This window comes from Tursiops truncatus, chromosome 3 (assembly GCF_011762595.2).
Source record: "Tursiops truncatus isolate mTurTru1 chromosome 3, mTurTru1.mat.Y, whole genome shotgun sequence".
Classification (NCBI taxonomy): domain Eukaryota; kingdom Metazoa; phylum Chordata; class Mammalia; order Artiodactyla; family Delphinidae; genus Tursiops; species Tursiops truncatus.
The window spans coordinates 28,564,590-28,581,655 of record NC_047036.1 but is presented as its reverse complement, the minus strand read 5'-3'; the positions used below and the strand labels follow the sequence as shown (position 1 = coordinate 28,581,655).

General features: G+C 40.9%; 2 protein-coding genes across 2 annotated transcripts in view; one reads left to right on the top strand and one right to left on the bottom strand.

Moving 5' to 3' along the window:
• DNAJC21 (DnaJ heat shock protein family (Hsp40) member C21) overlaps window positions 1-17,066 on the bottom strand; it is an 89,977-nt gene that overhangs the window by 15,369 nt on the left and 57,542 nt on the right. The window lies entirely within an intron of this gene.
• AGXT2 (alanine--glyoxylate aminotransferase 2) overlaps window positions 1-17,066 on the top strand; it is a 44,124-nt gene that overhangs the window by 23,216 nt on the left and 3,842 nt on the right. Inside the window, exons 8-13 of the mRNA XM_019930163.2 lie at window positions 315-415; window positions 985-1,077; window positions 9,320-9,452; window positions 11,098-11,189; window positions 12,561-12,710; window positions 16,907-17,005. Coding sequence (XP_019785722.1) covers window positions 315-415; window positions 985-1,077; window positions 9,320-9,452; window positions 11,098-11,189; window positions 12,561-12,710; window positions 16,907-17,005 — 668 coding nt within the window. The remainder of the gene's footprint in view (window positions 1-314; window positions 416-984; window positions 1,078-9,319; window positions 9,453-11,097; window positions 11,190-12,560; window positions 12,711-16,906; window positions 17,006-17,066) is intronic.

Genomic DNA, 17,066 nt, shown 5'->3' with positions numbered 1-17,066 from the left:
AAAACAGCTATCAATACCAGACTCAATGATGCTTTGGAGCATTGCTTCTCCAGGTGGAAACAACTGAAGTGGTTTGCTTATGCTTTTGTGGCTATGCTAGTCTAGCTGCTTGAAACAAAGTATGAGTCATTCTGACAGAATGTTCAGAACATTCAGAAACCTATATCCTCATATCCTGGTTTACTGTATCTTGAGGGACTCTATTCAATTTACTGTCCTGTTTTCTTTTTTCCTGTTTCCCCCCCATTCTTCTGGATGCCATTCTCACATCTTCAAATGCTGTGTTTTCTGTTGTTGTTGTTTGTTTGTTGCAGACTGCTGCCAAGCTAAAGACCAGTATATTGAACAATTCAAAGATACTCTGAACACTTCTGTGGCCAAATCAATTGCTGGATTTTTTGCAGAGCCGATTCAAGTGAGTGTATTAACCAAACATTAATTGAGCTCAGTTCTAAATTATCAGATTTTTAACTCATACATTCTAGAGAATTCCAAATTATTTAAGTGACCACTGCTATGTCCCTCTCCAAACTTCATTCATTCCATTGGTCCCCTTAAAAAAAAGATGAGGGGGCGCTGGTTTTCAGTTGACCTTTGAAAAAACCATCTCCTGCACTCCCAGACTGAACAGAGAGATAGATGAAACTATTGAATCCCTAAATCTGTAAAAATAGACAACCCCAGCAATTTTTAGTTCTTTATCAGCCACACTGTCAGGGGGAGCCTTTCTATAATCTTACTAAATCCCCTAATCTACTTTTCCTCTACTCTCAGGAAAGAATATGTTTGCATCCTTTTTCAGCAGGCATGGCATAAGAGTAATGGCCCCTCTTTTCACCCATAGTTGAAATAGTTCTAGAGACTGTTTTAAAAATTGCTAGTATCACTAACGCTAATGTTGATCATAATCCATCTTCAATTCTCTTTTAATACTTTCAAGGGCTGTGCTGTTACTCTAAGTCTTCTTGGTTTGGTCTTTTGCAGGGGGTGAATGGCGTTGTCCAGTACCCAAAGGGGTTTCTAAAGGAAGCCTTCGAGCTGGTTCGTGAGTGGGGAGGCGTGTGCATCGCAGATGAAGTGAGTGATCATGGAATAGGTGCGATTCAGTGCAGCCGGGACAGGAAAAGCACAAGGAGAAACTTCTTTAAACCCTCCTCTGTGGTCCAGGCAGAAAGCAACCACTCTGGGGATTCCAAGACTTGGGTATAAGTTAATGAAGCTTTGGCTAGTTGACTGGTTAGTTCGTTATTGGATTAGTTTGTCCATTTAATCAAGTACAACAGAACTTAAACATCCAAATTGAAGTCTATCAAATAAATTGTTAACAGGCATAGGTGATGCTGCCATTCCTCAACATACTTTTAAAATTCCTTTTGGGGAGTGCATGTCAGGAGCAGCTTAACCTTAGTTTAATCTCATAACCAAGTTTTCATCTTAATTTTTGTCAAAATAATATTAACCAGTCTGGAAGCATTCATCTTACCTTAATAACAAAATTTGTTTGGAAATCATACTTAAAAAGTAAAGGTCCCACCTCTAAGTTAGAAGAGGGCCACCATCATAGATATTCAAAGAGTAGTTCCAGGGACTTCCCTGGTGGTCCAGTAGTTGGGACTCCACGCTTCCACTGCAGGGTCATGGGTTCAATCCCTGGTCTGGGAAATAAAATCCCACATGCCGTGCTGCATGGCCAAAAAAATTTAAAAAAAATTTTAAGTAGTTCCAAAAAGTAAATTCTAAAATAGTTATGGCAACATTGTTGGAATAATCATACAGTCTCTCTAAGGGGACACTTTAAGGGAATAAAACCCATGGGCTCTGTGAGCTGTAGCCTGTGTCTTTCCTAAAGGGATTAATTTACATTATAATCACACCCCTTATTGGAGTGTATCTGGTCTTCTGCCTCCTGAGAATAGCAATGGAGATCAAAAGACCAGAGGGTAGTCGCCACAGCCTCCAAAGTGCTCCTGAATCATTTCTGGGTCCTGATTCTAACAAGTGGTTAGACCACAAAAAACAGGTGGAGAACTTGAATGATTCATACCTGTTTCAGTCCTGCCATCTTTGCCTAAACAGTTTTCTTCAACTAAAACATCCCCTATAGGGGACAATGGGCTGCCCCCTCAGCAGAATTCTTTTGCAGTTTCCTCCTGTGCAGCCAGGTCTCTGTGATCCCCAGATGAACTGGATGACCCCCGGGCATTGCACAGAGAAGCGTGGGCCAGCTCCTCCTGTTGTGTTCATCCTCCCTTTCCCATCCTGCCCAACAAGTTTAGGGGAAGTGAACCAAAGTCCTGAAGAAAGTTAATCTGCTATTAAAAGAAGAAAAGTCTATTCAGTCAGTTTATAATTAGCTACACTGGTGAAGAGAATAAGCTTTAACCTTTGGAATCAGCCACAGTGAAGCTGCCACCATTGGATTAATTAGCGGGAAGGTAGATTGAATTCAAAGAAACTAATGGATTTCAGAATTTCCTACGGTATATGTTTTTATCATTTTCAACAACCTAATTGGAAACTAACACAGGGTGACCTTCAGAAGGACTGTCCTAATGAGTAGGTAAAGATAATAGCTAGAAATTTCTGAGCACTTACTAAGTGTCAGGCACTGTTCATAATGCTTTGTATGTAACAACTAAGTTAATATTCATCACGGTTCTGTAAGGAGTGTCCAGTTGTAATTATGCCCATTTTACAGATGAGTGAATTGAAGTCCAACATGGTTAATTTGCCTGTTGAGATCATGCAGTTAGTAGGGACAGAGCCAGAATTCAAACCATACTAAGCCAAGACCACACTAACCACGGGGTAAACCTGACTCTCAAGAATGACAGAAGAGTAGATAGACTCATCCACCAAAGGACAGACAGCAGAAGCAAGAAGAATTACAATCTTGCAGCCTGTGGAACAAAAACCACATTCATAGAATGATAGACAAGATGAAAAGGCAGAGAGCTATGCACCAGATGAAGGAACAAGATAAAACCCCAGAAAAACAATTAAATGAAGTGGAGATAGGCAACCTTCCAGAAAAAGAATTCAGAATAATGATAGTGAAGATGATCCAGGACCTCGGAAAAAGAATAGAGGTAAAGATCGAGAAGATGCAAGAAATGTCTTTAAAAGACCTAGAAGAATTAACGAACAAACAAACAGAGATGAACAATACAATAACTGAAATGAAAACTACACTAGAAGGAATCAATAGCAGAATAACTGAGGCAGAAGAAGGGATAAGTGACCTGGAAGACAGAATGGTGGAATTCACTGCTGCAGAACAGAATAAAGAAAAAAGAATGAAAAGAAATGATGACAGCCTAAGAGACCTCTGGGACAACATTAAATGCAACAACATTTGCATTATAGGTGTCCCAGAAGGAGAAGAGAGAGAGAAAGGACCCAAGAAAAATATTTGAAGAGATTACAGTCAAAAACTTCCCTAACATGGGAAAGGAAACAGCCACCCAAGTCCAGGAAGCGCAGTGAGTCCCATACAGAATGAACCCAAGGAGAAACAAGCCAAGACACATAGTAATCAAATTGGCAAAAATTAAAGACAAAGAAAAATTATTGAAAGCAGCAAGGGAAAAATGACAAATAATATACAACGGAACTCCCATAAGGTTAACAGCTGATTTCTCAGCAGAAACTCTACAAGCCAGAAGGGAGTGGCATGATATACTTAAAGTGATGAAAGGAAAGAACCTACAACCAAGATTACTCTACCTGACAAGGATCTCATTCAGATTCAATGGAGAAATCAAAAGCTTTACAGACAAACAAAAGCTAAGAGAATTCAGCAGCACCAAACCAGCTCTACAACAAATGCTAAAGGAACTTCTCTAAGTGGGAAACACAAGAGAAGAAAAGGACCTACAAAAACAAACCCAAAACAATTAAGAAAATGGTCATAGGAACATACATATCGATAATTACCTTAAACGTGAATGGATTAAACGCTCCAACCAAAAGACACAGGCTTGCTGAATGGATACAAAAACAAGACCCATATATACGCTGTCTACAAGAGACCCACTTCAGACCTAGGAACACATACAGACTGAAAGTGAGGGGATGGAAAAAGATATTCCATGCAAATGGAAATCAAAAGAAAGCTGGAATAGCAATACTCATATCAGATAAAATAGATTTTAAAATAAACAATGTTCCAAGAGACAAGGAAGGACACTACATAATGATCAAGGGATCAATCCACGAAAAAGATATGACAATTATAAATATATATGCACCCAACAAAGGAGCACCTCAATACATAAGGCAACTGCTAACAGCTCTAAAAGAGGAAATTTACAGTAACCCAATAACAGTGGGGGACTTTAACATCTCATGTACACCAATGGACAGATCATCCAAAATGAAAATAAATAAGGAAACACAAGCTTTAAATGACACAATAGACCAGATAGATTTAATTCCTATTTATAGGACATTACATCCAAAAACAGCAGATTACACTTTCTTCTCAAGTGGGCACGGAACATTCTCCAGGATAGATCACATCTTGAATCATAAATCAAGCCTCAGTAAATTTAAGAAAATTGAAATCATATCAAGCATCTTTTCTGACCACAACCCTATGAGATTAGAAATGAATTACAGGGGGAAAAAATGTAAAAAACACAAACACATGGAGGCTAAACAATACGTTACTAAATAACCAAGAGATCACTGAAGAAATCAAAGAGGAAATCAAAAAATACCTAGAGACAAATGACAATGAAAACACGACAATCCAAAACCTATGGGATGCAGCAAAAGCAGTTCTAAAAAGGAAGTTTATAGCTATACAAGCCTACCACAAGAAATAAGAAACAACTCAAATAAACAATCTAACCTTACACCTAAAGGAACTAGAGAAAGAAGAACAAACAACACCCATAGTTAGCAAAAGGAAAGAAATCATAAAGAGCAGAGCAGAAATAAATGAAATAGAAACAAAGAAAACAATAGCAAAGATAAATAAAACTAAAAGCTGGTTCTTTGAGAAGATTAAAAAAATTGATAAGCCATTAGCCAGACTCATCAAGAAAAAGAGGAAGAGGAATCAAATCAATAAAATTAGAAATGAAAACGGAGAAGTTACAACAGACATGGCAGAAATACAAAGCATCCTAAGAGACTACTATAAGCAACTCTATGCCAATAAAATGGACAACCTGGAAGAAATGGACAAATTCTTACAAAGGTATAACCCTCCAAGACTGAACCAGGAAGAAATAGAAAATATGAGCAGACCAATCAAAAGTAATGAAATTGAAACTGTGATTAAAAATCTTCCAACAAACAAAAGTCCAGGACCAGATGGCTTCACAGGTGAATTCTATCAAACATTTAGAGAAGAGCTAACACCCATCCTTCTCAAACTCTTCCAAAAATTTGCAGAGGAAGGAACACTCCCAAACTCATTCTATGAGGCCACCATCACTCTGATACCAAAACCAGACAGAGATACTACAAAAAAAGAAAATTACAGACCAATATCACTGATGAATATAGATGCAAAAATCCTCAACAAAATACTAACAAACAGAATCCAACAACACATGAAAAGAATCATACACCATGATCGAGTGGGATTTATCCCAGGGATGCAAGGATTCTTCAATATACACAACTCAATCAATGTGATACACCATATTAACAAATTGAAGAAGAAAAACCATATGATCACCTCAATAGATGCAGAAAAATCTTTCGACAGCATTCAACACCCATTTATGATAAAAACTCTCCAGAAAGTGGGCACAGAGGGAACCTACCTCAACATAATTAAGGCCATATATGACAAACCCACAGCAAACATCATTCTCAATGGTGAAAAACTGAAACCATTTCCTCTAAGATCAGGAACAAGACAAGGTTGTCCACTCTCACCACTATTATTCAACATAGTTTTGGAAGTCCTAGCCATGGCAATCAGAAAAGAAAAAGAAATAAAAGGAATACAAATTGGAAAAGAAGAAGTAAAACTGTCACTGTTTGGAGATGACATGATACTATACATAGAGAATCCTAAAGATGCCACCAGAAAACTACTAGAGCTAATCAATGCATTTGGTAAAGTAGCAGGATACAAAATTAATGCACAGAAATCTCTTGCATTCCTATACACTAATGATGAAAATTCTGAAAGAGAAAGTAAGGAAACAGTCCCATTTACCATTGCAAAAAAGAATAAAATACCTAGGAATAAACCTACCTAGGGAGACAAAAGACCTGTATACAGAAAACTATAAGACACTGATGAAAGAAATTAAAGATGATGCCAACAGATGGAGAGACATACCATGTTCTTGGATTGGAAGAATCAATTGCGAAAATCACTATACTACCCAAAGCAATCTACAGATTCAATGCAATCCCTAGGAAATTACCAATGGCATTTTTTACGGAAGTAGAACAAAATATCTTAAAATTTGTATGGAGACAAAAAAGACCCTGAATAGTCAAAGCAGGCTTGAGGGAAAAAAACAGAGCTGGAGGAATCAGACTCCCTGACTTCAGACTATACTATAAAGCTACAGTAATCAAGACAATACGTACTGGCACAAAAACAGAAACATATATCAATGCAACAAGATAGAAAGCCCAGAGATGAACCCACGCACCTATGGTCAACTAATCTATGACAAAGGAGGCAAGGATATAAAATGGAGAAAAGACAGTCTCTTCAATAAGTGGTGCTGGGAAAGCTGGACAGCTACATGTAAAAGAATGAAATTAGAACACTCCTTAACGCCATACACAAAAATAAACTCAAAATGGATTACAGACCTAAATGTAAGACTGGACACTATAAAACTCTTAGAGGAAAACATAGGAAGAACACTCTTTGACATAAATCACAGCAAGATCCTTTTTGACCCACCTCCTAGAGAAATGGAAATAAAAACAGAAGTAAACAAACGGGGCCTAATGAAACTTCAAAGCCTTTACACAGCAAAGGAAACCATAAACAAGGTGAAAAGACAACCCTCAGAATGGGAGAAAATATTCGCAAACGAATCAATGGGCAAAGGATTAATCTCCAAAATATATAGACAGCTCATGCAGCTCAATATCAAAAAAACAAACAACCCAATCCAAAAATGGGCAGAAGACCTTAACAGACATTTCTCCAAAGGAGACATACAGATGGCCAAGAAGCACATGAAAAGCTGCTCAACATCACTAATTATTAGAGAAATGCAAATCAAAACTACAGTGAGGTATCACCTCACACCAGTTAGAATGGGCATCATCAGAAAATCTACAAACAACAAATGCTGGAGAGGATACGGAGAAAAGGGACCCCTCTTGCACTGTTGGTGGGAATGTAAATTAATACAGCCACTATGGAGAAGAGTATGGAGCTTCCTTAAAAAACTGAAAATAGAATTACCACATGATCCAGAAATCCCACTACTGGACATATACCCAGAGAAAAACATAATTCAAAAAGACACATGTGGGCTTCCCTGGTGGCGCAGTGGTTGAGAGTCCGCCTGCCGATGCAGGGGACGCGGGCTCGTGCCCCAGTCTGGGGAGATCCCACATGCCGCAGAGCGGCTGGACCCATGAGCCATGGCCGCTGAGCCTGTGCTCCGCAACGGGAGAGGCCACAACAGTGAGAGGCCCGCGTACCGCCAAAAAAAAAAGAATGAATCATCTCTGTTCAACTAAAAGATTCTGTGGAACTGATACTTCTTAGGTGGCTAAACACGGTTTATGGTCCTACATAATTTCACGTGTTGTCCAAGCAGTCTGATCTTTCACCATTCATTGATGGTACTTTGATAGATGAAGTGAAAAATTAAGATAGGCAGAAAGGCAAAATGGATGGATTTGCCATGAACTCTTCCTATGTTATCTCATTTGGGCAAATTCATCAGCTTGTCCAGAGGCCCGTAACTAGGAAGTCGGAGACCCAGGATTCGAGCCCACGTCTGTCTGACTCCCACGTCTAAGCTCTTCTCCTACGTTGTTCACTCTCGTCTAATTGTAACCCCCAACATCTGCCTTTGCAGCAGCACCCTGGAGAGAGCAAGAAAATAATCAGGAAGCCTGAGAAGGACCCTTGCTCTTTCAAGTGCATTTCAGAATCAGCTTCAAGTGCCCACACCTCTACCCCAGACCTGCAATGTGTGTATGTGTAGAGAGAGAGATAGACAGACAGCCCAGGAGACTGAGAACCAGAAGGAGATCAAGGAACCTTCACCAAAAAGGCTCTGGCGAAAATTTGCATAGAAATGTTTGTGTGGCTTTATTCACTTAGGCACTTCCGCCACTTTTTTATCCATTCTACAAACACTAAGTGTCTACTTTTATCAGGCACTCTGCTAGGTATTGTGGATAAAGAGAAAAATAAGATACATGTATGCTGGTGATAGTAGTCCAAGGTGAGAAGTTCTGACGGCAGCTTAGGTGCCTTGAGTGGGGGCCCTAGTGCAGCTCAGGAGAATCTTCCTATGCCGAATAATGATGAAACTGTGTCTTGAAAGAGAAGAGGAGTTAGTGAGATGAAGAAGCGGGGAGAGGGCTTTCTAGAAAGAGGAAACAGCATGCACAAAACGACTAAGTTCAACTTAGCTCCATCCTGACTTAACTGACTCAGCTGGGTCCTCCTCATGACTAATTCCCAGGAGGAAAAAGAAATCACAGGGAAAAGGACAACCAGCCTGTCTGGGCTGGGTAGTGGGCACCCCAGCACCAATTTCCTTACTGTAACTCCTGCTTCATCCAGCCTGGGGCAGACACAGCCTTACACATAGGAGATCCTTATCAAGGATTGCTAATCACAATCACCTTTTTCACATGCATTATGTATATGACCCTCACAGCAGCCCTGTGATGTATTGCTATTGTTTCCACTCAACAGAGTTAACATGGATTCAGAGGAGTTAAAAACCATGTCTAGAACCACACAATGCTAGTAACCAGCTTTTGGTGCCTAAAAGGTCAGGTGCAGCCTGGAGGGGTGGGATAGGGAGGGTGGGAGGGAGGGAGACGCAAGAGGGAAGAGATATGGGAACATATGTATATGTATAACTGATTCACTTTGTTATAAAGCAGAAACTAACACACCATTGTAAAGCAATTATACCCCAATAAAGATGTTAAAAAAATAAAAATAAAAGGTCAGGTGCAGAATAAGTGCTTTCTCCATAATAGTATGAGGATGGTGATGATGATGACTGATGATGATGATGATGTTAGGAAGGAGGAGATGGAAGAGGAGGAAAGAGAAGAGACCGGAGAGTCAAGAAAAAACCAACATTTCTTTGAAAGCTTTCCAATGATTTGGGACTTGTTTTCACAGGTGCAGACAGGATTTGGAAGGTTGGGTTCTCACTTCTGGGGCTTCCAAACGCACGGTGTCCTGCCAGATATTGTCACCATGGCTAAAGGGATTGGGAATGGCTTTCCCATGGCAGCAGTTGTGACAACTCCAGGTAGGAACTACAGGCAGTTTTTGTCTGCTTCTGGGTCTCCTGCATCAGCAATGGCAGAAAACATGTGTATTGGAACTTGTGTGGGCTAGAGACAGTGATGGGATTCCCAAGCAATGAAAAAGGGAAACTGTCTGCCAGATGGTAGAAGAGATGGAAGAAAACCAGCCCTTTTTGCTCTTGCTGTAGAGAAGACTAATTCTCCCAGACCCACAATGAAATGTAGGGTTCTACTCTACTGACAACGTCTAGGCAAACGTGCCACAAAAACAAAACCAACACAAGAGATCCTTGCTAAACAACCTGAAGCCAGTGCTGAAGTTTCCAAGGGAATCATATTCTTGAAGGACACCCTGACCTAGTCTTGCCACACCAATAAGCTATAGACTCAAGGTCCAGGTGATAGTTTTCTCTGTTGATCATCAGCAAAACAGCTAAAGACAATACAATCTCACTTTGCTCTAACATTCTATAAAATGAACATTAGAATTAGCTGTATTTCCCATTTTAGTGAGGTTTTACAGAAAAGAATTTTATGAACCATTTAGTGTTGAAAATCTTAAAATTATTTCATTTGTTTTTCCAACCAATAGTAAGCATACTTGAGAGGCTCCAAAGTATAATTAAGTGCCTTGTAAGAGTTCAGTGTTTTGTTTTGTTTTTTTTTTTCGGTACGCAGGCCTCTCACTGTTGTGGCCTCTCCCGTTGCGGAGCACAGGCTCCGGACGCGCAGCCTCAGCGGCCATGGCTCACGGGCCCAGCCGCTCCGCGGTATGTGGGATCTTCCCGGACCGGGGCACAAACCCATGTCCCCTGCATCGGCAGGCGGACTCTCAACCACTGTGCCACCAGGGAATCCCTCAGTGTTTTTATTGAATGAAAAACTTTACTAAAATGTGGATGTAGAATGTGAAGTATAATGAACTGAATATATACTAACGCTGAAACAATCTTGAAATTATATTATGAAATCCTTGATATGAGATTTTTAAAAAAATATTTCCTTCTTAGTCCCAAGACTGGAATATAGAAAAAAGGCTTAGCTAATGAAGGTTCCATGTAAGTTCCCATAAATCAAGTTTTAAAGTACTTTTCAATTCATACAACACATTAAAGATTTTTATTATTAAACTTCTCATTGAATAAATAAGCAATTTTTCCTTATCCACCATATTAGTCAGCTTGGGCTTATCCTCTCACAGGTCTAGAGGCTGAAATCCAAGATCAAGGTATGAGCAGAGTTGGTTTTGGGTGAGATCTCTCTTGCAGATGAACACCTTCTTGCTGTGTCCTCACATGTCCTTTTCCACAGCTAGAAAGGGCTCTGATGTCTCTTCTTAGGAGAATACCAATCCTATTGGATTAGGGCCCCACCCTTATGACCTTAATTACCTCCTTAAAGGCCCTACCTTCAATTACAGTCACATTGCGGGTTAGGGCTTCAATGTATGAATTGGGGTGGGAAAGGAAGAGACACAATTCCAACCATAACATCCACTATCTGGTGAGTGAAGAATGAATTGGACGCCATGAAATATATTACACGTACATATACAACATGAAGGTAAATATAATCCAAATGCATGATGGGCGATTATAGATAGGAATGTGTCACCCTTTATCCACTTTTATACTCCACCCCCTCCAGAGATTGCCAAGTCTTTGGCTAAACGCCTGCTTCACTTCAATACCTTCGGAGGGAACCCCATGGCCTGCGCCATTGGATCATCAGTGCTTGAGGTACTTTCCAGCAATCGCATCAACATCACTCATTTCACCAAACGACTACCTCAAAACTACACACACATTATTAGAACTCTATCACATTTCATGATTAAAGTGAAGAGTTAATTCCTAGTCCATGAATTTAAGTTAGATTTCCAGTTATTATTCTGCCCCCTCCCCCTTTTTAAGATCTACTGTGTGTGCTTCAAGTACTGGATATGAAATAATATGTAATAAACCTCACATACATGGGAAATATAAGAATTTCCCTAGCTAGCTGGTAGCACTGAAATTTGTCATTTGAGCGGTATTTTATGGATATTTACCAATGGCTATCCTTGATTTCAGTTTAATTTTGGTCCTGTCTTGTATATGCTTCCTTATTTTTGTTGTACTGTCATAAATTAAAAGAGGAAAGAGCAAGTGAGTTCTATGCAATTCCAACAAGGTGATTCAGCTGTGGTTCAGCTCCAGGCCATTGATTTTGCCTGAGGTCTCATCTGCTGAAAAGATTTTTTTAAATGCCCTTGCTTATATGCATAATGGCGTTTGCTTAAAAGTGTAACGTATTTCTGGAAGAATGTCCAAGAAATTAATAACAATGGTTTTTTGCGGAGAAGGAAACTTGGTGGCTGGGGAACAGGGATCAGTGAGGCTCATTCTACTCTACGCTTCTGTACTTTCTGATGTTTGAACGAGGCACGTGATTCACTTATTCAAAAAAATTAAATTTAAAACATTTTTCAATAAAAATAAGTAAGTAAAAGCTGCCCTTGCAAATTAAAAAGTATCTTCAAATATGATTAAATCTCAAAATGAGAAAGTGTAAGTAGGATGTGTCATTTATTTCATTCTGTAGACATTGCCAGCTTACATTTTTTAAGTCCTGTGTCGCCTCAACCAATTTAGCAGATAGAGAGGATTTAGGTGAACAAGTAGGTCTTAAAAACATCAGGTTCTGCCTGGAGTCATGCAGTTATTATCAGCTGGTTATAAGTGTAGTATACTGCTTGTGTTTGGTCAGGAATCACAGGTCTCTGCTGTGGGTGGAAGTAGGTGAAAATCCTTTTATTGAATATATATCTCAGGTGCCCTGACTCTGGGCCCACAAAGAGCTCAACACTGAGACGTCTCTTTTATTTTTTCCTAAATTTTTACCCACCCCTGAAGATGAGGAGAGTAGGGGGGAAGCATCCCCTCTACCAAGAATTTTTTTTCTCCCTACAGCAGATCTTTTTGTAGGACAAGTTATGGCCATACTAGACTTTGGGTTCCATTTGTCTGGTCAAGTTTTTGTAAAGAGGTTCACATACATTTATTTCTCCATGTTTCTCAGTCCGTTAAAACTTTTTTAATGCAAGGTCATTTGGGGATTTCTCTCAACAGGTAATTAAAGAAGAAAATCTACAAGAAAACAGCCAGGAAGTTGGCACCTATATGTTACTGAAGTTTGCTAAGCTGAGGGATGAATTTGAAATCGTTGGAGACGTCCGAGGCAAAGGCCTCATGATAGGAATAGAGATGGTGAAGGATAAGGTAGGTTGTGATCTGCTGTTCTCTCTGCAGCTTCTCAGGGGGCGGCAAGAGTTAAAGTAGGAAGCCTCAGCTACAAGCTCATTCATTCTCAGGAAGAGAGCACACAAGGACAGCAAGACTGAGCAAAGCTCATTAGAGATGAGTCGGGAGTGTTGAGTATGAAGGACAGGCTAGCTGGTCATCGAGAGTCCTAGATGCAAAAGAGCATTTGCAAAGGGGAGTTGATGTTATTCTTGCCAGACTAGGCAAAGAGCAATGGTAATGAATATTTTGAATTAGAAATATAAGGAAGGGAGGAAATTATTGGGGGAGGGGCAGGGGGACAGAGAGCTAGCGGAAGTAAGGGGGAAGGGCCAGGAGAAAGTTGTGGTGTTGGTTTGGGGCGAGGATGTTAAAGATTTATAGGGTTTTGTATATGTTTGTTTGTTTGTTTGTGAATGGACTTCTATCTCCCAAGTAACAAGGGCGGAATGTGACTTTCTGATGACCTACTGCAAGGTGACCTCAAACTCGATATGACAATTTAACTTAGCATTGCCCTTAAGCCAGTGATTCTTCACAAGGTCACTGTGTCTGTTTTTCACCCTCCACTGTTCTCCCAATTCCCTAACCTCAAAACCACAAGATAATCTGTGACCCCTTCCCTCTCCTTAGTTCTAACGTCAAGTTTTATTGATTCTTTCTTTGCCGTGTTTCTCAAATCTTTCCCTCTGTTGTTACTGCTGCCCCTAGGGTCCATGTCAGTAGGAAACTGTCCCAATCCTCCATAAACGCAAAATCTAGATCCTCTGGGGGGAGTGACAGCAGGGGAATCTTGGCACAGGAATCAATAGTCAGACCAGCCCCTTCACCCTAATTCTTATCCGTGGGTGACTTCTTGCTGTTGGCTCTCATCACACCACCCTAGTCTAGAAGGACTGTGTTCAGTTCTCTCAATATTCAGACTAGACCATGGATATAACACTCTCCCATTAGTACCACACAGCAGAGCCAGTGAAAAGCAGGAACGTTTGAACCAGATTTGAAAGCTAAGGGAAGACAGCAGGAAAATAAGAGTAACATGAGACTAGGCCCTCTGGCTCGCAGGCCGTAACATACCTTCAGCTTGGGGCTCCATCAAGGGCTGTTTTAAGGCTCAGAAGAGTCCATTCCAGTTCCCCCCCACAAGAGGTCCCTCGAGGATGCCTAGATGCCTCAAAGCCCAGACTCCACCAAAGAAAGCCCAGTGAAAGAGGAGGCGTTCGTCCCTTTCCCACTAATCCGAAGCCAACTTCTGTGCACTCCAAGATGTGTGAACAGAGATGCTCTTCAGAACTTGGGTTGTCATGATAAAACATCAGAATCCCATTGATACAGAGCAAGCTAAAGGATGGTACGTCCATACTACATGGCACAGAAATACATGTGACATGGAAAGATGTGCAAACTGTATTACGGAAAAAATTAAAATCTCTCACACTCACTGTCTAAAGAGCTCCTTTGAAAGGCTCTTTCAAATCATGTATTTGTTGACTCGGTTTTCACGTATAAATACCTTCTTTTCCTAAATAAACTGTACACTTTTGAGGCCAGGAAATACACAGACGGTGAGTGCTTTATCCGTGTTTGTTGATTGATTTCCGGCCCCTGCAACACTTCAGACCACATTCATGTAATTAAAACAGCTCAGAACTTGGCTTTAATGCTATACAGTATAACCCAGAATCAAAACTCCCATGAGCAGTTAGTAAGGATGTGAATTGGATACAGCCCTTTGGACAGAAATTTGTCTGTATCTATCAAAATTTTACATGTATACATTTTGACCTAGCCATTCCACTTAGAGTGATGTGTCCTAAAGAAATATTCACAGAAGTGTGTAAAGATATAAATGAGTGGGGATGTTTGCAGCATTCTTATGATCATAAACAAAAATTGAAAATAACATAAATGTCCAAAAATAAGAGATTAAACAAATTGCTCTACCAACAAACAACAAAATACTAGGTAATCTTTAAGAAGACTAGGTCCAGGGACTTCCCTGGTGATCCAATGGTAAAGAATCCACTTTACAATGCAGAGGACACAGGTTTGATCCCTGGTCAGGGAACTAAGATCCCACATGCTGCAGGGCAGCTAAGCCCGTGCACCACAACTACCGAGCTCACACGTCTCAACTAGAGAGCCTGCGTGCCGCAAACTACAGAGCACACGCACTCTGGAGCCTGCGCGCCACAACTACAGAGAGAAAACCCCCAAGCCACAACTAGAGAGAAGTCGTGCACCACAAGGAAGAGCCCGGGAGACTTAACGAAAGATCCTGAGTGCTGCAACTAAGACCCGACACAGCCAAAAAGAAATAAAATAACTAAATAAAATTTTTAAAAAAAGAAGACTAGGTCCAAATACACTGACATGGAAAGATGTTCGGGATACATTGTAAATTGTTCAAAGCAAATTGCAGAACATTATAAAGTATGACATTTTTTAAAATATGCATTTAAATGTATGTATATGCATAGAAAAAGTGTCTAGTTCCCACTAATTACCAACAGGTGGTATCCCTAGGAGTAGGATTGGAGAAGGGGAAACGTTTCATTTTTACTTAGTGCATTTGCATATCGCTTTCAGGACTTTTTCCCAATAACCCTGCATTACTTTTATAATTGTTTAAATGAAGACTTATCCCGCAAAAACGGCAAAAAATAAATAAATAAATAACCACAAAGCTACATTACATCCCTGAGAAGAGGTTAGTTACTAACACGCCCATTTGATTATGGAGTGATTGGGACTTAGACCCGAGCACAGGGCCCGGGCAGGCTGTCCTGTGGCTTTGCCTCATTAGCTTTTCTGACCGTGCTTTTCTCTTCGGAATGCCTACAAGATGTTCAATTAGTCATAGCAGTTGAGCCCAGGGGGTAATAGAATGCACAAAGGAGCAGGGAGCGTGCTGGCCCAGACCAGGCTAAAGCCAAACAAAGTCCACCTCTCCAGATCCTTGATAGCCACCAAGGCCCATCAACCCAACTGCCCCTGAGGAACCCTTTCTGACCTCTGACCTCTCGTCCCCCAAACCATGTTTGACTTCTTTCCAGCTTTCACAGTTTAGCCTTAAATTATATTGTCGTGTTTTAGTCTTTCCTCATGAGAACATTAGGGGCAAGCAGGATGACATTTTAGGATCAATGAGGAAATGCTGTTCTTTTCCCCATCCTGGTCCTCCATTATCTAGTAGTGGGAAAGTTTGAATAGTATTTTCTTTATCTTAAAGCTTCACAATGGACTTGACTAAGTTGGAGCATTTGTGCTCACAGACTCAGAAGTCCCCAGCCCAGTGTCATCAAAAGGGTACTGGAATACCTGGGCCCACAGGAAGGGACAACCTTCAGATGCCAAGTGACCTGAAACATCCTCTAGGCTCCAGAGAGCTTACCTTTCCTGACCCTGGAGGATTAAGTCTTGGGTGAGAAAGAGCAAATTCCACAAGCAGGGAAGATGAGGACAAACAGACCCACCCCAGTTGCCCAGGCCATACTATGGCCCAGAGAAAGCTTGGACCGTTCATGCCCTTGTGCAACTTCACAGCCATTTCCTGGACTTTGAAATGAATTTTTTACATGGACAAAACAAAGTGAAGAGCTGAGGACAATTTCCACATAAATAAAGCAAACTCCAAATACGGCCATTAAAGAACCAAGCTCCCGGGCTTCCCTGGTGGCACAGTGGTTGAGAGTCCGCCTGCCGATGCAGGGGATACGGGTTCGTGTCCCGGTCCAGGAAGATCCCCCATGCCGCGGAGCGGCTGGGCCCGTGAGCCATGGCCGCTGGGCCTGCACGTCCGGAGCCTGTGCTCCGCAACGGGAGAGGCCACAACAGTGAGAGGCCCGCGTACAGCAAAACAAACAAACAAACAAACAAAAAAAGAACCAAGCTCCCAGGGTAACCAACTGCAGAGCCAAGATTCACTGACGGTCTATATTCAGCTTCATCTTGTCTTTGGGAATTTGGGATGAACTGGGATAAAAGCAAATATTTTCAATAACACCCCCCACAGAAAGAAATCCAATTCAGCAATGAATAGCTTTATTCAATTACTGGGGGAGAGAGGTTGAGAGGGAGAGAAGAGCATTGATTGCTTGAGTTGCTTTTTATTCCTCTTAGAAATAATGTCTTGAATCATTCAAATGCCAAATATTTTTTAAATGTATTTGCAGACGAGCCGCCAGCCTCTTCCCCGTGAAGAAGTAAATCAAATCCACCAGGACTGCAAACGCATGGGGCTTCTGATTGGCAGGGGTGGCACTTTTTCTCAGGTAACAAGAAGGCTGGCCTTTACCTATCACTTTAGGTAGGCATCTCCCTGAGGTCCCAGTT